The sequence below is a fragment of the Carassius auratus genome, chromosome 48 (genome assembly GCF_003368295.1).
Source record: "Carassius auratus strain Wakin chromosome 48, ASM336829v1, whole genome shotgun sequence".
Classification (NCBI taxonomy): domain Eukaryota; kingdom Metazoa; phylum Chordata; class Actinopteri; order Cypriniformes; family Cyprinidae; genus Carassius; species Carassius auratus.
In genome coordinates, this window is record NC_039290.1 from 2490979 (window position 1) to 2518025 (window position 27047).

Here is a 27047-nt window from a genome sequence, read left to right on the forward strand (position 1 = left end):
CGGTCTTTAGTGTCACATGATCCTTCAGAAATCATTTGAATGTGCGATTTGGAACTCAGGAAACTTTTCTTATTATTATTAATGTTAAAAACAGTCATGCTGTTTCAAAAATGTTTGGATTTTCAAAATTCAAAAAACAGCATTTATTTGGAGTTTAAATCTTGTGTAACATTATAAATGTCTTTATTGTCACTTTTAATTCAGTGCATCCTTGCTGAATAAATGTATTAAATTCTTTAAAAAACAAAAATCCCCAAAAGTTTGAACAGTAGTGCACATTAGTGATATTGATATTGTAATTTTAAAAAAATCCAGTCTCTTGCCAAATCCTATATTTGCTGGATGTTCTCATTTCGTAACTCATCGCACAATAATGTCTGTGCCTGTGAACATAGACACCTTTTAAAAACAAAACATTTCAAATCTTGTTGTTGGCACAGAGCCTTAATCAGCTCCTATAGAGGCATCAGTCACGGACAAACTTCACACTCGACAATCCGTTTCCCTCACACACACACTCACACACACACACACACACTTGGATTGATTTCCTTCACTCCTTTGATTGCCTTTCTCCCTCTTCATCTAGGCTTCTCCTCTTATCATCCTAGCATATTCCTTAGGGGGCTGAACATATCCAGTGAAAACAGTACTAAGAAGGCATTCAGATGCTAATCTGACTCTGGCGGAGTCTTTTCTTTCTACTGGCAGAGGTTGGGAGTGTATCATTTCTCAATTATACAGATGCACAACTCTTTTAGCTTTTGAAGTTCCTCAACCCTCCCTACACACTGGTGGCAAGCCAACAATACATCTCAATAAGCACCAGTTCAATCTAATTATCATCTTCATTCATATTAGCACACTGTTGTTGTTTTTTAAATCTTGTGAGCTTTCATTTTGAAAACGTTTTCCTTTGTTGAACTTAAATTAATCAGGCACTGATCATCTCTGCAATGTGTTTTGATTGCATATGCAATCACTGTTCAGTTATAGATGCTCAAACAACTTCTCAGTGTCGATCAGTTTGATGACTGTTGTGTGTCTTACGGATATGTATTTTTCAACTGTTGCTGGTGTCCTGGAAATGGGGTAATGGATATCCAGAAAGTGTACCTAGAAGTATAGTCTGGACTCAGAGTGATGATTTAGTGTGTGTGTGTATAATATACAGGGTTGCGGAGTAACGGAATACATGTAACAGCGTTACGTAATCAGGATACAAAAATCCAGTAACTGAAATCCGTTACGGTTACGTCAAAAAACGTAGTAATCAGATTATAGTTACATTTTGAAAAAAGGGGGAATACTTTCAGGATTACAATGGTTTCATTTAAAACTAAATAAATCAGTATTTTGGCATAATAACACTATATTAAGCGCAGCTTGATTAATGACTCACGCGAGTCACGTGTGCCACGTGTGCCACCCGCTGGTGCATGCGCAAATAACAGCTGTCTACAATCTCCTCAGACGCAGATTGAATCACTGCTGCTAAACGATATGCTGCCCGCGGGCAAAAACGCGTTCATGTCATTTATTGCTATTTTGCTTAAAAAGAAGTAAATGCAAACAACGTTGTACAGTGAAAACTGTGCCTTCCAGCAACGATAACACTTTTTTCATCGAAGGATTCGACATCCAACCTAAAGAAGCATTTGCACTTTTAAAAATTTGTTTTATTTTTGCAAAGAGAAAAAAAAAATGTATTCTCTATTTTCCTTTTGAAAAACATTTTCCATTGTCAAAAAATTGTGTTCTTATTATATTTGCTTGGGGAAAAAATGAATTTGTATTCTCTATTTTCCTGTTGAAGAAACATTTCCTTGAAATTCTTTCTTATTATATTTTCTTCAAAATAAAACAAAATAATCTGTAATACCAATACCATGCACAGATGTCTGTATAGTCCTTTACATATATATTAATTCAGGGCTGTGAAATTCTTAATTAATAAATGTTGTTGTTTTTAAAAATAATATTTGACCTTGAAGTAATGCAGAAGTAATCCAAAAGTAATCAGTTACATTACTTTCATATTGTGGTACTTGGATTACGTTTCTGAATACTTTTTTTATGAAGTAATTAGTAACTGTAACGGAATACATTTTAAAAGTAACCCTCCCAAGCATGATAATATATACATATATACATACATATACATATATATACATATACATATATACGTATAATTCTTGGACACGGTTTACACAAAAACATTAAGCAGAAAAACAGTTTTCAACATTGATAATGATAATAATTGTGTAGCTCATCAGCACATGAGAATGATATCTGAAGGATCATGTGACACTGAAGACTGGAACGGTTCAAGGAATCGGCTCATTAATTTAGGTCTGTGTACAGTACATGCTTTGTACAGAGAGTGTCGCATAATCAGTTCACATTAGCGTGACAGAGGATGAAAATCCTGCATCAGCCTGACATGTCATATGGCCTTTTCCCGTCTCTCTTCATATGAATAATCATGTCACAATGACCGGTGGCATGGGAGTTTATTCATTTTTTTATGTTCAAGGTCTATGTGAGCTACAGACGTTTATTAATAGCAGTAAGTGGTGTCTTTCAGGATAGGACTATTATCAGCAACGTAGGCTGCTGTTTATTTTGTCATTCCCATTGCAGTCTGTTCCGCCGTAGTGCACAGAGGAAATAAAGACGTTTGATTTTCTCATTCTGAGTGAATGAGACACAGTACAGTAAAGCCTGTTCATAAACTAGAGCTGCTAGTGACGTTTGACTCCCTGCATTAAGGTTAAGAAAATCAAATTAATTAGGCTGTCAGGAAAAAATGTAAGCAGTGTTAATTTCGTGTTGGGTGCAATGCATTAACAAGTAACATTTTTACTTTAGTTTTTTTTTATACACATAGTATTTTTTAGATTTTAAACAGTCATTGAATAACTGTCATGAGTGTTTGTTTGCTTTTCTGTGGTACACACACACAGCTCTGCTGATTTATAATGGACACACTATGGGCCCTATCATACACCCGGTGCAATGCGACGCAAGGCACAGTGCATTTGTGTTTGCTAGTTTCAGTCCGGCACTGTTGGCATTTTCCCATCCAGCACCACATGGTTTAATTAGCAAGTGCATGTGTGCCCATTTGTGCGCCCATGGGCATGCTGGTCTAAAAAAGAGGTGCGTTCAGGCGCATTGCTGGCACAATGCTTTTTTAAGGAGATGAAAATAGACTGCGCCATAGACCAACTCAAACCTAGTCTAAAGTCAATGGCTCAATATTTTTTTGTTATTTAAAGAGCGCATTGGTAGAAAATGCGCCACTGGGCGGGTCCACAGTGCACGTTGACTTTGCCTATTACACACAGGGATGCGCATCACACAAACATGCCAAATATTAAAAACAAGATGGTTACAGTGTAAAATAATATTATTGTGTAGGCTTACATAAATATAAAAATGTAATGATGGATAGTCATTGCATGTATTATAAGTAGGCTACCTATTTGCAATTCAGCCTATTACTACTTATAATGATGAATGAAATTGGCGAATTAATTGAACGATCATGCCAATACACACACATATAGGCTATTAATTGACACATCATGCGTAGCTATTTGAATGCAGCGAAGACGACTGAAATATTGATTGGCCATAATTTCAGCAAAACATCACTCGTTGAACTCCTCAGTTTAATCAGTGTGTTTAATAAGTCAGTGTATGCTTGCTTGTCCGGTAGATGATCTGCTCGCTCCTTAACTTCGCGCACGAGCAGATTGGTTTCTTCGCTTGAGAAAGCTTCCAGCTTTTTTGCCAACAAATTCCGCCATGTAAATAGCGATCCGCCAATGGCGTGAGCGCATCTCGCTCCTAAAGGGAATGAGAGATGACACTCTGATTGGTGTATTAAACGTTACCCCATTACTCATTAAGAGAACAGGGACAACCCATTCCAGAAATGTGCCGTTAAAATAGCAAAAGTGGATTTGGACACACCTTGAGTGCACCTGTGCCGTGCGCTTTACACTTTGCATTTAGATTGTTAATATAGGGCCCTAAGTCCTTCATTAAATGTGTTTATTTAGGACATAATATTAATTATTATTTTGATTAATAATAATAAATAAGTTAATTTATAATTGAAAAACTAATTATACAATAATTTTCAAGTTATTTCAATTTAAAAATATAAAGTTTATAAAATCATAAAATTAACATTAACTTTATATTATGTTTTGTTATGTTATGTTGTATCATATTTAGTTTCATTTACAAATGTTTTATAGTAAAAAAAGTTTAGCGGCTACCATTAAAAAAAAAATCCTTTATTGTTGAGCCTCTGAATAAATAAAAACATTTGTAAAAGTCTGCTTAAAATATTTTTATTAAGTGGATTAATAATTTTCTAATTAATTTCACCGTAATTTCTAGTAAATATTTTAGTATCATTTAAGGTTTCGATCAATATCTCAGTTTTATGTCAGTTTATTTATTTCAGGTAAGGACTTTATTTTATTTTATTACGAATTAAAATTTGTAATATTATATGAATGTATGTATGTGTTCCTTTTTACAGTATGTGTTACCCTTAGATTTTTTTATTATTTTTTTCAGTTAAAAACACTAGGTCTAAAGTATATGCAAATTCCTCTTGATGAGCCCCATGTTACTGGTCTCCCACCATGGCTATTAAGTATATTGTCTGTAAGCATTTGTCTTCTTGAGCTAAATGCCTCTGAAGGTCTTCCACCCTCGCCTGCCTGCTCATCTCCATGGCGAGAGGGGGAGTCCTCACTCACCTCCATGTTTTTTAGAGAATCTGTCCTGTTTGGGGCTGGAGGGGTGTGTGCAGCCCTGTTGATTTATAGATGAGGCTTTAATAAACAGCAGTGGCCTGGCAGCCTGGGCAGGTAAACCCAGACCGAGATGGGCTTTGGAACATGTTATAGTTGTAAAATTGGCTATTTCTTCCTGCTGCTAGAGCCAAAATAGCTGGCCGGGGGTATTACAGTAATGAGATGGACTGACTTGCTTTGTACTGAGTTTGGCACCAGCCTCTGCAGATTTATACTCAACATTATTCACAGATCGTGTTAATTCTGCCAAAGTGCTTGCTCATGATGGACACTTTAAATGGAATCTGTACACATGCCACACAAAATCATAGCCGTTGATATGGCACCAACCAATATTCTTCCTCCGTACAAAACCACAGGATTTAAGCTGCTGTCATCAGAATAAGTATGTTAAAATTACAAGACACAGATTAGGGCATATACTATCTGCTTGGCTCTGTGAATGTGGGAGTATTCACAGATCTCTTGAAACCTGTGATCTCCCCTGATGGTTTCTTTCTCTCTGATGTTAAGAGCAGTGTGTAATAGTGTTGCTGGTGATTCTCATCACAGCCGCTCCTGGGAATTGATACTCACTTTCTCCCTTGTAATGTTATATTGTACACGTGCTTTGGTTTCTGTGCACTTTTTGTCAGAACTGTGTGTACTGCACACATAAGAATAGGCCATCAGGGATAACTTTATATATTTTAATACAATAAGATTTGCTTAATAAAATAACTTTTTAATAGTAAGGAATGCACAACAGTAGATGACGATGCAATTTTTAACAAAATGAGATTTAAGAAAAATTACAAATTAAATGAGTCCGTTTATTATTGCTTGGAATCGTTGTGAAATTGCATCATTACATATTTGAATCGATATCAACTGGCTTGCGGTTAATCACTACAGATTTGATGCACGTCACCGTTTATTTAGGGATGTACCTACATTGGTATATCTGCTACTAGGAATTTGTTTTTTATCTGTCAAAAATGTCAATATTGGATATTTTATTATAAAATTATATCATTATTATATCGTTTTTAATAATTTAGTATAGTTATAGTATAGTTATTTAGTGTATATATATATATATTTATACTGTATGTACATTGTGCAGTACAGTAAAATGGAAATAAAGTAAAAAAGAAAATCAAACCACTAATGTAAGTATAAATATACTTGTGTATATTACTATACTTTAGTAGTTTTAAAGTGTATTTATTAATATTTTAGTTTTTTAAACTGAAAACGTTATATGTCTAACTTTATCTTTAATATTTATATATTTTTATATTTAATATAAGTGCTGTATAAATTCACTTTTTTTTTGTATTATGAATTTATTTTGACAAAATAATAATATAGCATTTTGAAATGGCTCATTTATGGCTTCTGGCCACAACAGGAAAATAATTATCAGCTGATATTATTAGCCAGACACCTGATACAGGTGCATCCCTAAATAATAATTTCCCATGCAGCTTACCATGTCCGATGACGCAGTTAGCCATTAAAACCAAAGCTTTATTCGGTTACATAAAATTAGCAAATTACAGGCACTAGCTGTGTGTGGTTCATAGTAATCTGATGTGTAGTCGTAAATCACAGGTTGAGTTGAGAGAGCATGCTGTTTCTCTGCATTTGTAGAGATACCACCACCTGTGACTTTACAGAACAGCCGTTCGCTGTGGAAATACGAATACAGCATTTCACACATGCTGATTCATGAGTGCTGTGTCGACTAGAGCCAGCCTTTCATCCCTGCGAACATCAAACTCACATCACCCTGAAGTTTGGTGACTTGTTTTTACCGCGTCAGCAGTAGTTTGAAGTTTCTTTCTCCAGATTGGTCTCTGTAATGCTATGAAAGTGACACTTAATATTTTACTAGGTCTGTGAGGTGAAGGTATTGTTGACCTGTTTCTCAGAGAACTGCTATTTACCTTAATGGTCCATGGAGGATCTGAGAGAGAAAAACCCTGCTTTTGTGGCCCCTTTAAATAGAAAACCAGCTACCAGAGCCTGGCAGAGAGGCTGGTGAAGGGAGATATAGTAGGTATTCTTCTCAAGACACCTGTTCATGCCACTATAAATCTGAACTGTCCCTGGGAAGGGGGTTCAAAAGGCCCAACAAGGCCTTTCAGGAGAAGGTTATCTTCTCTGCCAGGCATAATGTAACATTGTTTAGTATTAAATCTGCTCTCTGGAAGATTACAGTTTCACCTTTAAATCCAACAGGCCGACTCTAGACTGATTTGTATACCATGGTTGTGCAGCATTCACAATTGGATTGAATGCTTTTTAAATTCCAAGGGTGGAAGGCAACAGGATGCAGAATCGTAATTAAAATTTGAATTGAAGAAAGCAGAATTCAAATGGAAATAAATTCAAAGAAATGTAAAAGTGCATTTCATTTATTATTATATCTAAACATTAAAAATGGTGTTTCCATAAACCTTTTGATATGAAAGATTTTTATAAAGAAATGTATGTTATTACACAATGTATGTTTATTTATTTATTTGGCAAATATCTCTATCGGCCTTGTTTCAAAGTTCACTATTTTATGTCAGCGTACACGCTGTACAGCCTGAAGATTTGTACAATCTGAAGACATTTTTATATAAAATCTTACTACAGACGCTCAAATGTATTCTTCAGCACCCTCTTCCCCAAATACCAAGGTCTTTGAGGTAGAAACAGTCTCCTTGGTTACAGGATCCAGAGGAAAGAGAGATGGAGACACTTAAAGGGGGGAAGATCACTCCCTTTCTCCATTTCATTTCCTTCCCTCCAGCTTCAGCTCCCACAGCTAATCCTGTTTGGAAATATTTTCAGGGAAAAGAGGATTATGTTGTAGTTCACTCACACTTAATTAAATTCATCATTGTCTCCTAAAAGCTTGCATTCTTCTCACTGGGACATTTGCTCCAATAAATAAGAGTCAAGGTGTTGTAATTAAGTCAAATGGGTTCCCATCATCTGGGAATTGTAGGAAGCGCTGAAACAGGATTGTATTTCTGATTATTGGTGGGGGGGGGGTCTGTTTATAGCAACTAAAATGTGTGGAAAACAGAAGCTCCAGTTTATGTGAAGCCACAATAATGCTGTGTGAAAAGTTAAAATGCAGCATTCAGTCAAAATGTGGTCTTTGATAAAACAAAATCTATAATTACAGATTTTTTTTTATTCTGATAAAATCATTTAAATTGAGAATTTTGTTTTCAATTTAGGGAAAGAAGACAAAACAGAAAGAATTCTCTTCCTTCTCATTTTGTACCCCACAATACATCAGTGTATATGTCTGTCTCATGCTATAAGTTTCTTGACCTCTGCTGCACTATGGAAACATTCTGTTGTGCACTCTACTGCAATCTTTATGTTGTATGTCAGGCATGTATCCTCACACTAACCATAGTTTCCTGCTCTTGACGGCTAGATTGGCTTTTTTTTCAGCCAGGTTGATAATGTTGAGAGAAAGAAGTGTCTTTGTGCTTGAGTGAGTGGTGCTCTTTCTCTTTCTCTGACTGGCACATTCACAGTGGACTTCTCAAGTGTCACCCTGGTCTTACAGCAAAAAGATGTCCTCTACTCTGGACAAACTGGAAGACTTGATAGACAAGGACTCTTTAAAGGGTTGGTTTACCAAAAAATGAGAAATGACCCATAAATTACTCACCCTCAAGTCATCTTAGGTGTATATGACTTTCTTCTTTCAGATGAATCTATTAAAAAATGCTCTTTGATTTTTCAAGCTGTTTAATTATACTCAGTGGTGTTGCAGTACACAAGCCCAAAAGAAGTTGAATAAAAAGCACCCATCGCATGGCTCTGAGGGGTGAACAAAGGCCTCCTATAGCAAATCGATATGCTTTTGTAAGAAAAATATCCATATTCAAAACATAATAATCACTTTAATGTAGCTTACGCCGACAGTTGTACATTGTAGCAGTTCCAGGAGAATGACGTATGAGGTCCGCTTTGCGCATGTGCCGGGGAGTCTCGTGAAAACCAACATTTGTTAACTAGAGCAAAGAAAGCAAAGTTTCCTTACTTTAGTAAAGGAAGTAGAGCTGCAACTAACAATTATTTTTTCTGTCGATTAATCTAATGATTTTTTTTTTTCGATTAGACGACTAATCTAACGATTATTTTTATTACAATAAATAATTAATCTAATGTTCGTTTTTTAATTAGCTAATGAATCCTTTGGAGAACTTCATTTATTTCAACCTTTATTCATTTTCAACCAATGTGGTTGAAGTTTTTACAGTATAAAATAATAAAGAGGCAAAGAAAATGATTTTACTATGGTAAATATGAGTTTATGATAGCGTTTATAATTAAACCACAGTAGCCATAAATTTACAGTAGTCTGAGATGTCATTAAATGTTTTTTAGCATCACAAACCATAAAATGTAGTCAGGGTTCTGCTATGGTTTAGCTTGGTTTCCAGAGATCTGGAGCTGATTCGGGTAGCTCGGTGGTTTGTGACTGTTGTCTCACGGCGCGCTGTCTTTTAAGGGGCCGTTCACGTATCACGTCATTTCCAATGTAGGCGCACAATAAGCGCTCTCATAATGGAAGCGGCGCGGTCGCAACGCACTCTCTTTTCCAGACGCGTCCGCACCGCATCGAGTTAAAACATCTAAAGTTCAGAATGACGCACCAGGACCTGAACCAGGAAGTTGGTCACCAGATCACACGGTAACCAGTCAAACCGTAACCGGAGAGCGCCAAGATGTTTTCCTCTGAGGTGCTCGCGCATCGCAGTTGTCCTGCGTGGTACACCATATTGGTTTTGCAAAGGGAACAAAGGGCCATTTTATTTGTCCTCTTTTTAAAGTATTCCCATACTTTTGATAACAGTGGTCTCTGTTTTTGTGATAGAATGCCACTTTCTCCATTCCCAGTATGCCATTACGCGAGATGTAAACAAACAGTGTGACGCGTCGACGCTTTTCACGCACGTCGACTTATTTTTGTAGTCGACGTAACCGATGACGTCGATGCGTTGTTGCAGCACTAAAAGGAAGTCATTTAGTGAGTAATTTATTGGCTAATTTTCATTTTTGGGTGAACTAACCCTTTAATGAGATTAGTATGTGCTTGGAAACACACTCACATTCATATTATGTATGCATTAGAGCCCAGATATCACCATGTAATGAGCAGAAGAAAAGGGCACTGTCATTTTGGTCTCATTGGAGATATTGTGGGTTGTGTGATTAAGGGTGTCCTTGCGGTTCTAGTGTTACCTATCCCAACTAATCATGAGGCTTATGTGCATTTGTGTCAGACGGTGTCAGACAGCATGCAGACTGTGAAACACATCAAAGAAGCTTCATAAAGTAATAGACCGTTGATTCTTCTTAACAATTCATGTTTATTTTATTTATTTTCAGAGCATTTTTATATAAATATGTATTGTTCTTTTTCTTTTTAAGCATTTCCTGAACAAATGACTCTTTTTGCGAATTCCTTAGAATGTTTTGATTCATTGAAGAGAAATGGCTTATAAGAGTCATTCGTTCAGGAATCAGACTGTTCTGGTTGCTCTGTTTATTTTTGATTCACTAAAAAAAGCTAATTCGAGTCAATTGTTTGGGATTGTACTGATTGCACTGTATGGTTTTAATTCACTAGAAGGAAATGGTTCATAAGAGTCAATTGTTTGGGAATCTGACTGTGATCCATCCTCATTGCAGAATAATGCATGTGCAAAACCAAACGTCATTTAGATCTGGTATTTTTAAAACAATGGAACGGTTTCTAAATAAGAAACAATTCTCAGTTCCCCACTCTGACATTTAACAGATCGGTATAAATATATTCTATTATCAATGAGAATGTGTAATACCATTTTATAAGAATAGATTAAAAAATGAAAAGATGAAATGGCTTGACCTTCAGTCGGTTTGTGAAAAATGTAATTTTAATTATTGATCAAGACTTTTCAGAGACTTTACTTTTGTTAGGGATGTCTACTCAAGCCTGTTAACTAATTGACATTGCTTTGAACTTCCCCTTTGTGTTGGATGTGAATGATCCAGCCGGCACAACCTCTTTTCCCAGATGTCCTTTTTTTTGACTCAATGCCTTCAGTTGGTCCTCTCTTTCACATACAAGTGCCTTGATTAGCTGTGTATGTTCTACTCTACCTCATGGGTTTGGGCTTGAGGTCTCCGATTAATTAAAGTTCCTGTACAACCCTCTGAAGTGATACCTCAAGCAGAACGGCTTTTTGCTACATTAAATGATCTTTACCGACTCAACTTAGCTCAAATTCTTCAAAGACTTGAATGCAGGATGGCATAGTGCACTCAGCTAGAGAGATGCTACTTGGAGGTCATTATCCTTTCCAAAAGCTTTGAATTCATGGGCAGTGGTAAACAAATCATACCTAATAAAGGCTCGTGATCCAGCTTCAACTGTCTTATTTTGACTAGAGCTGTCATTTTGGCCAGCTATTAAGGTCTCAATTGGTCAAATCACAATAAGTGGTCAGAAAAGAAGAAAAACTCTGAATTGAATAATATTAATTTAGTAGAAATCTTTTGTTTTAGTGTAATGGATGATTGACAGGTGAGAAGGCGGTCCTTCACTGTTTAGTTTTGATGGTTATTTTTAACATATGGCTGCATTTGTAATGTGTATTTATTTAACCACCTCCAATGTGGTTCATTTGATCGCAAAGCCTTGTTTGCACCTGTCCTGAAAACCTTTTAGATCATCTGAGGTGGATGGAAGTAAGCTTCGAGGGCATTTGTGTCAATTTTGGTAGCATTTTTGCCCCGAGCCCTGGTCCTGCTCAAAGAGTTAAGCCAGAAGTTGATATGTCAGGCTGTTTAAACAAACACAGCGATGTTTTCATTGTGCTACAGTGTTTATTATATGCTAAATCGACCTCCGTATGGCTTATAGTTGTCTCTGCATAGGATTAAGTAATTTAACATTGAAAAAAAACTGCATTTTAACACTTTCTTTTGTTTGTTTCTTTGCCTGAATTCAATCTGCTCTCCTTCTGTCATTCCTTTTTGGACCCTGTTGACTGATCTTGTTGCTTAAAAGAAAACAGACTAAGTCACAAATCGAATGGCAGATTCCACCAGCCTGAGATAAATGAGTCACTTGGCATCTACCCACTCAGATCAGCGGCATCTGAACTTGTGTGCCTCCCAGGAGTGTAAGACTGATTTGAACTGGACATCGACTTCATTGTTTAGTCGCCCTGATCACTTTGCAGCAGCCAACTTGTTAGTTTCTCTTATGGGCAGTTACTGTGCCAGAGAGGTGATGGATGGCTTTAATGTGTGCGAGCGGCCCCTTTGAGAACTCCCTCATCCTAGCCGAGGTGAACAAGGAGATTTGTTACCACAAGAGTCAGTCAATCTGACAGTGGAAAATATTACTCTTCCTTGACGCACAGAGAGCGACAAAGACAAGCTGGTGTTGTTTTGATATTAATCCTCTAGTTATATACACACATATACACACAAGTATACATGGGCCATTGTTATGCAATGCATCTTAAGCTCTATAACTTTTGTTTTATAAATGAATATGCCTGTAATGTTATTTAAAAAAATATTTCTTTATGAAAGCTCAGGCATTTGAAGTTTGTTATTTGTATAATATACAGTATTTTATATATGCTGTTTATAAACAATTTAAATGCATAAATTAAATGTATTAATATAAATTATATATATATAAATTTAATTTATGCATTTAGCCGATGCTTTTATCCAAAGCTACTTACAGTGCATTCAGTTTTTTTTTTTTCCTAACATGTATTAGCATTTTTTTTTACCTAACATGTATTCCCTGGGAATCAAACCCACAACCTTGCGCTGCTAACGCAATGCTATACCAGTTGAGCCACAGGAACATTATATAGAAATACTGCATGTGCAAACATATATATGATCTTTTATTCAGAAGTACTTCCTTTGATCTCATATAAAGATAGTTCAGTGATACAGAATCAGACATGTATTCAGGATCACAGATCCACTTATGCAGATCTGCATGTTACTGAGAGACACTTGAGATAGGTTGCAGGCTTCTCTTGGCTCATTTTGAGCGGCCGGTGTGTGGACTGACAAGACCTTGTTTCAGTCAGACAGCACGAGCGCTGCATAACAATATACCAAAAGGACAGCCGAGGTCACGGCTCCTCACACAACACTGAGTGGTTGACATGTAACTTGGGGTAATAAATGTTTCTTCAAAGAACTTCGATAATGTCTGTTTCGAAAGAGATTTCAGCCTCCTTCGAACAAAATAATGAATACCCTGCATTTCATACGCATGTTAAAAAAAATCTCCAGACATAGCTTGAGGATTATAGGAAGCCCAGCTTTGATTCTCCTCTACCTATCTCTGCCATTTCAGTCTTTCTTCCCTTAAGGTTCACATAGGACCCTTCAAAAGCTCCTGGATGTTCTTTGGCTTCGTCTTGGAGTTGATGGGAAAGGAAGAGATGAGACGTTTCAGTCGGGAACACTGTGGTGCATCAGACACTACAAAGCCGAATGGTTGGAGTGAGGAGGCAGCCGGCAGGCTCAAGATTTCTACACATCTCTCTGTTCTTGACTCTTTTGTGTGATTGTTCCTTTCATCTATGGCTTCCTGTGACACTAGGGGCATGGATATGAATATCATAGGTGTACAGTACTTATGAGTGTTATGGACTCAAGGCAGAAGAGATGTTGCTGGTGAGATAGTGAATATTTGATGCCTCCCTCCAGATTTTCTCCTCGTTCTTGTGGTTGGGTTTTGTGCTGGTGCCAAGCAGGGCACGCTCACTGCTAGTTTGATGATTGAGGACACCGGCATTTAAATGTGAAACTGTCGTGGCATGTTATGGCCTGAGGGTGCTGTTGTTTTTAGCCTTTATCTGGGATTCATGGGAGTTCGGAACAGAGGCTGCGTCCCAAAACCAAAAAAAAAAAGGCCATCTTCACAGGCAGTGTGAAGCTGTAGGAAGGCATTAGCACACATGAATTCAGTGTTTGCATAACACTCGTTCGAAAGATGCTTTCACATCAGTTTTTAAAGACTGCATAGAAAAAATATGTATAAACATTTAAACACTAGATGTATTATAAAACATTTATATACTAATAAAAATGCTATAATTTCTTTCATTATCATTGTCATTACTTTAATTATTGTAAAAAATTTAATAAAATGTGATTAAACAAAATACTGACACAAGGGGTTGATCCTTTTTCCAACTCTGATTCTGTTTTTTATTTTTTATTATTTTATGAGATGTTATATCTTACAATTGTATACATACAAATCATTCATTTTACGTTTGCGTATTGTTTTGGGAGGCCACTACATGCAGAAAGAAAAAAGGTTTACTTTTCTCTTGGTTACAAATGCAGACAAAATCTAAAATTCCCCAGTAAACATTTGAGTGAACTGTGTGTTTGCTTTGGGTCCTGTGAGGCAACACAGGTCTAACAAGCAGAGAGCAAGTGGGACCCGAGTTGCCAAGCGCCTCTTTCTGCCGGCTAATTAGCTCTTCACTGGGCTTCCCTTGAATCTCCATCGGACCACTGTCATAACATGGCCTTGTTAGTTCCTGGTGATGGTTTATCTGTGGCATTTATATGGCTCTCCTAATTTTCACGGGTGAGGTGACTGTATTTTGAAGCAGTGCCCTATAGGTACAGTGTTTGTACAACACACAGACTATGTAGACTCCTGTGAATTCCTGGTCATGTGAGAGTCTTTTTGTGTTTGCTTTGTTTAATATTGGCAAATAGAGTACTCGTGCCTGGAGATATACTAGAAGGTGTTGAAGGAGAAAGGTGGGAAGGTGCATTCAGTTGGCTTTTCCTTCAACACGCATGAAGAATAGATACATGGGATCACTCAGTGTTTGAGCAAATGTTGGTGACGAGTTGTTTTAGCGCAGCCTTTGTTTGCTGTAGTCGTCTCTGCATGTAGGTTGTAGTGTTGTCTAGCTTGTAAATCCATACAGTTGGCTGGAAATGTGGGAGTTGTTATCTTCCTGGTGCTGCTTTATTGGTTTCAATGAAACTAATATAAATTTTTCTTCAAACTGAACATTTTCTGCTACAGCTAAAACATTGTTACTAGACTTTGGGTGTTTTGGCCTATATTTAATGTGACACGAATGAAAATGAGGCTAAAGAGTCCTTCAAAATGTCATACCTACGATGGTACAATACCTTCAATCATTCAGCCAATGAATCATAGAAAATATGTATAACTGCAGTGGACAAACACTTCAGATCTCAGGAAAATGATATATAGCTTAGTATGTTATATTACACGTTAAAGAGACGTAAGTAGGGCTGTGTCAACAATTTAAATAAAAACCAAAATCGGAGTGGCTGCTCCACGTGATCACTGCAAGTGCTGTGAGTTTGTAATGTGAAGCATTTAGCCTATACTTGCTGTTGTCAATAAGCTTAAAAGGTTCCCTACGGTTTTCCACAAAAAAATAAAAGCAGGCATAAATATAATTATATTCATTTTATGGTTGTACTGTGAAATAAAATTATGATTATTTTTATTTATAAAACACTATTTTACATTCATATTACAATATTATGTTATTGTAAGCAATATTGTTTCTTATTTTTATATTTATATTTAATAATATTAACAACAGCAATAATAATAATAATAATAATTATATATAAAAAAATTTGGTGGGCAAATTGTGCAGCCCTAAAAGCATTTTTTTAATTAGCTTCAGAATCTGTTAAACATATTTTAACATTCAGCTGGTGTGGTGTGTCCAGTTATCATCTACTGGGCAAACATGACTTCATTAATATTAATGGGCCAAGTTAATAAGGTTTTTTAATGTACCCCTCTCACATTCAGATCACTCGTACACCCCTGGTCCAATTGAATATGGCGTTTACTCAAACTAAAGTCCATTCCACACTCCCACTCACTGACATTTTAGCATGTCTGGGGAGAAATCACCTTCCCCAATGACTAGTGTCTTTTAGTCAAGAGGAGGAGAGCAGAACTATTGTAAATCACATAAAAAGAGTTAGTCACATTATAAAGGATGAGTACGATGAAAATAAGAACATCTTCAAAGCTTTTGTACAAGAATAGCCAACATTATGGTATTGCATCATGGATTCTTTCTGTGTCAATCCCTGACCTCGTCCACCTTGATGAAAATGGCTCTAATGCCTCGATGATGAGGCACAAAAGGAGCTATTGTATCCCGTGGCTCTCATGGGCAGCCTGGCAGTACAGTGACTGGAACTCATGCAGTCTAGTGAGAGACCAAGGGTGGCACCCCAGAGATATGACACAGCTCGCTAACGCTACCTGACAGCGTAGCCACAAAGAGCGCCTTGTTCTGTAAACAAAGACCTAGGCTGATACAGAATGAGTGTGTGGGGGTTTCGGTGAGTGTTAGTGTGTGAGAATGTCATCCAAAATAACAATTGACATGTCCATGTATATGATTGGCTAATGTCCTGATGTCTCCCGCTGCTCTGCATGTGTGACGAGTGAAGACACAATGGTGAGAACTGCTGGCATTTTGTAACTCTTTCATGAAAGATCTTCAGCCGTATCTGGGGTAGATGCTTTTGGCACACAGCGTCATATAGCAGAGTTTGTGTGAAATGCAAGCATGCTGAATTTTAAGTTAGGGAACTAGGGAACATGGAGCACGTTCCTGTGTGCTACTGTACAATACTTGATGAAGGATGAAGCAAAGCTATTGTGGCCTGACCTAAATTCCTCCCGTTTTACAGTGTCCAAAGAAATAAACAGTGTAGCTCTTGGACCTTGTTTTACAACTTATTTTGAAAACCATCACTAGCTTTGAAAGCCTTCCCTACTTAAAAAGCGTGAATGCAATTTATAATTGTTGTGCTTATACAAGCAGTTTATACAATAAATGAATTTTGAATGCCACATTCAAAATAACCCTCTCATATCTCCGTTACTGTATGTCAAAAAGGGATAGGTCACCCAAATATATATAAAAACATTTACATAATTTAACTCACCATCAAGTTTTATGGGAAAAAAAAAAATACTGTGGAAGTCAGTGGCTACCGTCAACTGTGTGGTTACCAACATTCATCAAAATATCTTCTTTTGTGCTCAACATAAGATAGAAACTCGTGTTTGTTTGGAACTACAAGATATGTTAATATAGTCGGTCTATATTTGATATTTTAATTTGAACAAAAACGTATGAGTAAATATCACAAATATCTCAAAAGAATGTTCAAAGTATGTGGCAGTAATATATAACAATCATAATTAAAATGCTATAAAACACACTATAATACAAATATACAACAATAAACTGAAATCATATTTTGTTTTTTATTGCTTACATATTAGCTGGACAAAGTGGGGCCATTGAGTCAAAAAGACTGAAAATCATTTAGTCATTTTGATCAAAGATTTCTAAAATACCTTATCTTTATTGGATTTACAACCTCTTGTGTGAGACTGACCACATTCCCAGTGCGTTTCATGCTCTCAAGCTGCTGATTATTTCCAGCTGTTGGTGGCTGGAGCCGATGATGTCAGTGTAAGAGGAGTCTGGGGGGCTTCTCTCCACTCGTCCTTCCTCTCCTTTGAGGTATCACAGTACGACTCACAGAGCCTCCCTAGCGGTCCCAACTGGCCTCATTCAGCATAGTTCAGCACTTCACACTGCAGCTCAATACACACTCGTGCTGGACCAAGACACTCCCTAATGAACGGATGCAATAAATCATGTTTTACACCATTGGAAATGAGCACTGCCTAAAGTGTGTGCAGAATGAAAAAGTCGTAGACACACTGTATTGTCTTTCTAAATGGCCATGGAGGAGGAAATAATACCAGAACTCTAAATGAGAATGATGGGCCTCTTGAGCACATTTAGATTGGAGCAAATTAGTATGCGTCAAAGTCGACCAATGAAATGAGGCTAATCTGCAATCACAGTGGGCCATCCATTCCATTCCCCATGAGATAGAATTGCTTGGGGAGAGACTTGTTTTGATTACATTACATTCGAAATTAGTCAGACATAACACAACATGTTTTGTATTTATTCTGTCTTGAGGCAAAAATGGCATTTTCACATCAAGTATTTGTCTTTTCAGTTTGACTGAAACATTGAATTTACAGTACAGTTTGTGCTCATTCCAAATGGCTTAATATTTGGTTGAATGGCAACAAAGCATAAAATAATTAAAATTAAAGTGTTTATTATTCCTTTTCAAGATCTGATCACTAGCTGCGTTTACATGGACCCTTCTAATCCGATCGTAATGGGACTAGAAGCACAATCAGAATAAAAATGTCACATGCAAACACGTCAATCGGATTGAATCGTGTCGATCTGACTTAAAATTTCAATCGGATTGTAAGAGGTGGTTTATCCCTTTTTTAATCCAAGCGAGAGGATATGTGAAAAACTTGATCAGATTGAAAACCAAAACTGGAAAGTACTGCACATGACGTAATAGCGTAATGACGTATGATGCACAGAACGAGGTGCTCTCACAATAGCGACGCTCTCACAATAGCGGGAAACTCTGTATATTCATGCAGTGTGCGCATGTCAAAAGAGTAAATCCGATCAGAAGCTTGTGACATGTAAACGTGCACATCAACCCGATCACTTAATTTACCGTTCTTGGAAACTACGTTCGGATTCTTCAATCAGAATGAATTCATTCCGATGGAAGCAAAAAGTGTCTATGTAAATGTACCTACTCATTCTCCAAGCCCTGTTGGTCCACTGCAAATATAAACTTGGCCAAAATAAATGTTATGTTTTCTATTCTTTGTTATGTTATATTTATTATATATTATATCTCTCATATTGTATTTTTGTAGGGAAAAAACAGAATACTGTTATTTTAGAAAAGATAAAATTTAGTGCTGTCAAAACAATGAATCAAAAATATCCAAAAATAAGTTTATATACATAATGTGTGTGTGTGTGTGTGTGTGTGTGTGTCTATATATATATATATATATATATATATATATATATATATATATATATATATATATATATATATAGACACATATATATATATATATATATATATATATATATATATATATATATATATATATATAATATATTTAATAAAAAAAAAAATATATATATATATATATATATTTATTCTTGCAACCATTTGTTTTATAATATAATATCATATCGTATATCTCCAACTTGTTGCATATTTTATTTTTGTAAAGAAAATTATATTAATGAACAGAACTACTTTTTTCACATATAAAGAGTGTTAAAACTGCAGCACTGCCAGTTAAAATTACGCATTCACTGATATGATATGATATATGATATGATATGCTATATGATATATGATATGACACAAGATGATACGATACGTGACCCTGGACCACAAAACCAGTCTTAAGTGTAAATTTTTCGAAATTGAGATTTATACATCATCTGAAAGCTGAATAAATAAGCTTTCCATTGATGCATGATTTATTTGGCCGAAATACAACCATTTAAAAATCTGGAATCTGAGGGTACAAAAAAAAAAAAAAATCTGAATACTGAGAAAATCACCTTTGAAGTTGTCTAGATGAATTCTTAGCAATTTGTATTAAAATAAAAAATAAAGTTTTGATGTATTTACATTAGGAAATTTACAAAATATCTTCATGAAACATGATCTTAATATCTTAATATTAATATCTTAATACTTAATATCCTAATGATTTTTGGCAATGTTTTTTTGGGGTATTGCCAAAAATATATCCCAGCGACTTAAGACTTGGAACTGAAGGAAAAAACATTATCGTCATTGAGCCCTGTGAACTTTTAGACTCCACATTAACAGCACATGTGATACCCTGATTTCAGAAGTGAGGACATTGCAAAGGTGTAGCTTGACCCCATTTTGAAGTAGCATGGGCAGCTCTTTTACCTGTAAGTATATGCCAGAGTGTGTCAGGATCCATGATCGCACAGGTCTGTGAGGACAGCCAGCGGGTTCAAGCAGCTGCGAGGTCCAAAACAATGCTTATTGATGCAGAGCCATGTGACTGGCACAGTTTCAAAGCACATCCTCCTCACGCAGAGATCATCAGCTGCGTAATACCAACAGCTGGAGACTGGAGCTGCTCAAAGAGGCATTGCTTTCTTCCCCTCCCTCCCATATTTAATTTGGCAGTGGAAACTTGGCTCAGACTCTTTTATTCTCTAATTCTGAGGGTCTTCTCCTCTCCTCCTTCCTCCAGGATGACTTGCAGTGCCACCTCTCTTCCTTGAACTCCACCTGAACTCCTGGCACGTTTGCTGCAAGAGCTAAGCATTATAACCTGCATTGTTTTGTTAACGCTCATCATGCATTCACACATCTGGATGCTCATGGAGGGAAGCCAGTAAATATTTTTTTGTAGCGCTGGAAACAGCTGGACCTCCTGCTGCACATCACATGATTGTCATTTAATCCAGAAGACTGGGACAGTTTCCAGAGTTTAGCAAGATTTAGTCATATTTACCTCATTTGCAACTGAAAGCATTTCACTTTTGTTGTTTGTTTTGTTTTTTGTTTTTGTTGGTCACCAGCACAGCTGTTGCTAATGAGTGGAACTCATAGATTATCAAATGTCTATACAAAAATATAAATTTTATATCATTCTACACACATTGTACAAGCTTCTGTAATGACAGTTTTAAACTTTATTGCAAGTAATGCATGTCTTATCAAGAGCCAAATAAATACATTAATGTTTGTTTCCAACCAAAATTTTATCATAAAGATTTTTTTATCATTTCGAATGAAATGTTTTATGCTCACTAAGGCTGCATTTATTTGGAGAAAAAAAATGGTACAAATTGATAATAGCTTCTATTTTTTCAATTTGAATATATTTTAAAATGTAATTTAATACTGTGATGGTAAAACTGAACTTTCAGTAGCCATTACTCAAGACTTCAGTTTCACATGAGCCTTCAGGGATCATTCCAACATGCTGATTTAATGCTCATGAAACATTTATTATTATTATCAATGCTGAAAACAGCTCATAACAGGGATGGAAATGAGCACCCGCCACCAGCCCAATGCGGGTGATTTTGTGTTGTGGCGGTTAAACTCGCTTAGCCTACCGGCCACCGTGGCGGGTAAATTATAAAAAGCATACTGTTTCACCCGCCGATGGACAAAAAAGTTAATTTCCATCCCTGGCTCATAACATACTGTACATAGTTTCTTCCAATCTCGTGTTAATCTAGAGTACCAATAGAGTACTATTGCATCCTTCATATCTCTGAAGAGTCTTTAGTTTTATAAGCTTTGTAAAAGACAGATACATCTTCACGCTTCTGTCTGAAAACAGTTAAGCTCCTGGAGGAGTGCTGTGGGAGGAGCTAATCAGTCAAAAGCACACAAAGCTTTTACAAAGCAATCATCTGCAAGCTGTGGCATAGACATAAAGCAGGAAGAAAAACTTTATTGACTTAAATTTGATCTAATCTGTTTTGTCCCCGAAATGCCAGAGAACAAACAAACACACTTGCGAACTCCGTTGTTTTGGCCAAGTTTAGCATGAGAATCCAACTCTTTAATGGTGGAAAGTCAGAATGCATGAAATAGCATCCTTTATCAGAATTTTGAGATACAAGTTTGTTTTTCATCTGATGTCGAAGCTGCCCTCTGCTTTAATCTGTCATATAGAGAGCACGTTTGCCTAATCCAATCAGTTTCTGAAGAATAAAATCAAGACATGATGGATGACACAAGTCAAACCTACATATTTTGGAATGATAAATATCCTGTTTCAATGTACAGTATTGTAATATTTTACAATATGGATATAAAACGGTTCTTAAATGCTGTTTTTGTACTCAAACTACCCAACATTTACCCAGATTCAATGTGTCTCGGCAGGTAAAGTGTTGAACACGGATCTGCGTCATTACCTCAGCCTGCAGTTCCAGAAAGGCTCTTTGGACCACAAGCTCCAGCAGGTGATCAGAGATAATCTGTACCTGCGCACCATTCCCTGTGAGTGCCACACACGTTCACACATCAGACCTCACTCAGATCCTTAGATCTCATTAAATGTCTTATTGCAGGTCATACTCAGGTAATTATGTCATAATACATGAGTCAGCACTGTAGCTGAGTATGAAATCACACACAGTTTCCCCACATAGTGCAAACTACAGTGATCACACTTAACAGTACTGATGATCAGTGAAGAATTATATGATGTTATATTGTTTGTTTGTTTTAATTGTTCATTCATTCATTCCTTTATTTATTGACTCTTTTTCATTCATTTATTCATGTATTTGTTTATTCAGTTATTCGTCCGTTCATCCATTCATTAATTTACTATAAAGTGATAGAGTTGGTTTCAAGTAAAAACGTATATGTTCAACAAACAAAACTTTAAAAAATGTAGTTTAAAGGGGGGGTGAAATGCTTGTTTTCACTCAATATCCTGTTAATCTTGAGTACCTATAGAGTAGTACTGCATCCTTCATAACTCCAAAAAGTCTTTAGTTTTATTATATTCATAAGAGAAAGATAGTCTGTACCGATTTTTCCCGGAAAAACACGACCGGCTGGAGGCGTGACGTGTGGGCGGAGCTAAAGAATCACGAGAGCCAGTAAGCTTTTGCATTGAGAGCGTTTGGAAGCTGTGACATTACCGTGAAGAAAAAACATCATCGAAAACAAACCATGGCTAACAGTCAGATTCAGTGTATATTTATGATCCAGAATCAGATCCAGAGGCTGAAATTGAACAAGAGCAGCATCAGCAATGACGTCTCTATGTGGTATGTACTGAAACTGTATATATTTGCTTAGCGGTTTTGGAAAATGACTAAGTTCCACTTTGTCGTCTTTTTTTTTTAAGCTGTACATGTGGAAAGTGCAGATTGATGACAACATTGCATGTTGTTTACTTGATGTGCTTACGCGCCGAAAGCTAAGTTAACAACACAGAGATATTCGAAGCAGTTTTACTCACCGCCTGCGGTTCCAACACCCGATCGTGACCCTTTTTCGTTGGGATTGCATCATCCTTAAGAAATAAACTATGTGCAAATCCAGCGTCAAACTGGGCCTTGTTTGTAAAACAAGCATCTTCGAAATGCAGGGAACAAACACAAACACTTGCACAACTCCGTTGATGCTCTGTAAAAATAAACTACATCCACTGGTCCCTTAATGCTGTTTCTCTTTTGTAATCTGTGCAGGGTTGTCTTGCCCTGGCAACCAAAAACACACCTCTTTTGTGACATTTCGCAACGCTCTCGCTCTGATCGGTGAACGTCTGTTGTGCTCTCAGTGCTCTGCTCTACGGGAGCGCGTGCTCTTCCGGGAGAAGTGCCCTTAGGACCCATATAAGGAAATTCCGCTCCATCTAACGTCACACAGACCCATACTCGAAAAAAACTTTCCGAAACTTGTGACAAACCGGAAGGAGTATTTTTGGTACAGAAATACTCCTTCAAACGTACAACTTAATTTTTGAAACTTTGTCCATGTTTAGCATGGGAATCCAACTCTTTAACAGTGTAAAAAACTCAGTATGCATGAAATAACAGGTTTTGTAGAATGCATCTTGACATAAAGCTTGAGGATTGTTGCATATTCAATATTTGTACAAAGTACAAAATAACCCAAGACATATGTGTGTCTTATTCAGTGTTTAAATACACAATTCAACACAAAAGTGCTGGCAAAGACATATGCTATGAGTGTTGCATGGTTTTTGTTTCCAAAATAGGCATTGCATGCCATGGTTGATTATCATTCTATAAATTTGGACTCATATTTTTTCCTATTTTGTTACTTTAAAATGTGAAATCAGTTTTATTAAAGCAAATGCACTCTGATAACTGGAATCCGAGTCATAATCTTTGTAAAAAAAAAAAAAAATATTTGTCCTTGTCCACTAAACAAAGCTTGAAATGGGGTGGGGACCACATCACTTCTGGTCATTTTCAGTTCAATTTAAATGAAGGTCTAATCTAAAAGAGTTCTTATGAACCCAGAAGTGCAGCTGCCGAGTGCTAGTTTGCAATGATGAAAGAGTGCGTAGACTCATCATGTGTGTTCCAGGGTTATTCACATGCTCTTGCTCTCCATTCTGCCCTCACCTGGTAGAACAGACTCTTCACCCAGCCCATATTCTGCAGCTGAGAGTCAGGAGTCACAGCGTTCCCATTTTCACCCCAATCACAGTGATTATAATAATAACTGTCATGTTTTAATATTCATTCGATGAGAATAAAATATTCCAAACCACAACTATAACAACAATGATGTCATTGGAATCACTTTCAGAATGATTTTTTCCAGCCGATGAACAACAAAAACACAGCTATATGTGGCTATAATGTAGCCAATTAGAATTTACAGAGGAGCTTTAGTATTTAAAAAGGCAGAAGACAATGCATGCTCATTATGAACAGAATGCTATCATATGTTTAATGTAGATGCTAATATAGTTACCATTAGTTATTGTTGGAATGAACGGGCCTTTAATCCTCATTCCTGCCACATGCCTGCTATAACAAGCAGATGCCAGAGGCTGCTGATGGCTGCTTGAGGACAGTTTAATCCTTCTCTCACTCTCTCCCGGTTTCCTTTGTGCCAATTTCAGTTTCCATACTTCCATTGCCTGTACGGTTTAATGTCACATAATCATGATCGATTAAACCTGTTGGGTAATGTAGAATTACTTGCCAGAATTGGCTCAGTAATTTCTTGGCAACAGTTTTCAGTTACAGACCATCTGGAACAGACAACCACATTTTTTCTTAACAATATCAGTGCCAATAAACCAGTACGTAATCACAAAATGTGTTTTGCTCTTTTGTTATGCAGAATACAGTATGTGGTCTGGTCACAAACCAGTGATTTAGTGAAATATATGCCTTAATTACTTGCACATCTTTAATGAGTGCTTATTTTCTCTCGGGCTGTGGTGTAATGTTTTAATTAGTGCTGTTTGTTAAGGCACTTATCACCATTTATATGGCTCATACTTAGGGTTAGAGATTAAAAAAACAAACACTTAATACTATCTATTAAGGGAATATTTCTGTAATTATAGGAACATTTCTGTAATTATATACTCACCTTTTTGTAACTCCAAACTTAATGCTGTTTTGGACCTCTTCGACTTTGAATATCTGCTCACGTGCACCACACAGCAGAAGAAATTCCAGAGTCATAAGGGTAAGAATATCACACACTTGGGAATGGGATTTTATGACTTTAATCACCTAGTAACTGCATTGCACCAGGCAAACAGTGCTGTGTCAGCAACCTATGCACCAGCAAGCGCTGTTTTTTGTTTTTCAGTAAATGTATAAAAATCTAGTCTCTGTCTGTTCATTTAGAGTGTGATGTAGTTTGTGCCGTTTTCATTAAGTGACTCCTGCACCTGGCATGTGGCTCTTTGTAATTTGTGGTTTTAATGGACACCAGGCCTGAGCAGATGTTTGGTTTGCAGTGGCTTAACATTGCATGAGACACAGGCTCAGTGTGTGGGCCCACCTGGAATCTGTAAAGTCATTCTCATCCACTGTCCTTGTTATGGTCTGTTCAGGCCCATGACTCAACACACAGTCCTCCATTCACACTTTTCCATCCAGTACAATCATAAGCATCGGGCTGAGAGCAAGATGATGGACAGGTCTAATTATATTTAATAGTGCCGGTAGTAGCAGTTATGTCATAATGAACTGTCATAGTTCATCTTCCAGGCTTCCAGTCAAGTAAAATAGTCAAATAATGATTTAATTGTAAGTTATTAATCACAGTGAAGGTTTAAGGACAGTGAGGAGCAGTATTGGCATTTCATTGAAGTCAGTGTTTAATAATACATTGCTCAGATTTAAGGAGAGAGTTCACCCAGAAGATTATTTAATTTTTTTTTTACTCACCATTTGTTGTTCCTGACCTGTATGGCTTTATTTCTTCCATTGAACACAAAAGAAGATGATTTGAATATCTTAGTGCATTTTTTTTGGTTCACACAATGGAAGTCAATGGGCTCTGATGTTGTTAGGTTTCCAGTGTTCTTCTTAATATATTCTCTTGTGTTCCAACTACTCTTTTCTGTTGTTATTTACTCACATGTACCTATGCAGCTTCAAACCCCTTTCAATTTTTATTCTGCATGTCAATATTTAGTATTTTTAAGAATCCGAATGATTCAATCAGTGGGTTGAAATAATTACCTGAATGATTGTTGAATGATTTCAGGTTTATGAATGGATCAAGTGATTCATTAAAAAGAACCAGCTCAAATGAAAGATTTGTTCACTGATCCAGTTCTCTCAATGACTCACTATCACTGACTTCTCAAGTTGAAGGAAATTATCAGTGATTAATATATCTAGGCTCCAGAAGACCACCTTTAAGCTTTCTCAGTGTTATTTTTTAGATCTTAACAAATACCGTCGCTATGAAATGTTGTCTGAAATGGATTCACTTCATGAAGCACTGACTGCACTGTCTGTCAGACCCTTTGCTCATCTGACAACTTCTTGAATGGAACTGTTGCACGTCTCTCTGGACACGGGGACAGAAAAGTCATTAAAGCATTTTCAATGCCTGGAGTCCAAATTGCCACACAATCTTTGAAGCTCGACTGAAGCCTCCATCTCCCTACCTCCTCCTGCTGGTATTAATATCCGTTATAGCTCAACGGTAACCCCTCTCTGCCTCATCTGCAGATATATATATATATATATATATATATATATATATATATATATATATATATATATATATATATATAAATGAATGCAGAAATAAAAATGTGTGCTAGGTAGTCAATATTAAAGGATTCCTTTTTTTTAACACTTGTGCAGATTTAAGAGTTTAAACTTTTCCAGAGCTTGTTAAGGGGTCTCACAGCTGATGAGAGTACATAGTGAAGTTTGAATAGAATTCATCATTCCTTTAATGTCACAAAACAAACACTTCATCCTGTATTGCCAGTATTAGTACAAATACAGGCTTCTAGTTGCTCGACTGTCTTAGGTCTTCTTTGTCACATCTTCCTCTGTATGTTGCGCCAAATGTTTTCTATGGGTGAAAGATCTGGATTGCAGGCTGAACATTTCAGTACCTAGATCCTCCTTCTACGCAGCCATGATGTTGTAATTGATGCAGTATGTGGTCTGTCTTTGTCATGTTGGAAAATGCAAGGTCTTCCCTGGA

General features: G+C 36.7%; 1 protein-coding gene across 1 annotated transcript in view; it reads left to right on the plus strand.

Annotated features, from left to right (window-relative positions):
• LOC113065504 (membrane-associated guanylate kinase, WW and PDZ domain-containing protein 3-like) overlaps positions 1-27047 on the plus strand; it is a 128867-nt gene that overhangs the window by 59286 nt on the left and 42534 nt on the right. Inside the window, exon 3 of the mRNA XM_026236792.1 lies at positions 21741-21857. Coding sequence (XP_026092577.1) covers positions 21741-21857 — 117 coding nt within the window. The remainder of the gene's footprint in view (positions 1-21740; positions 21858-27047) is intronic.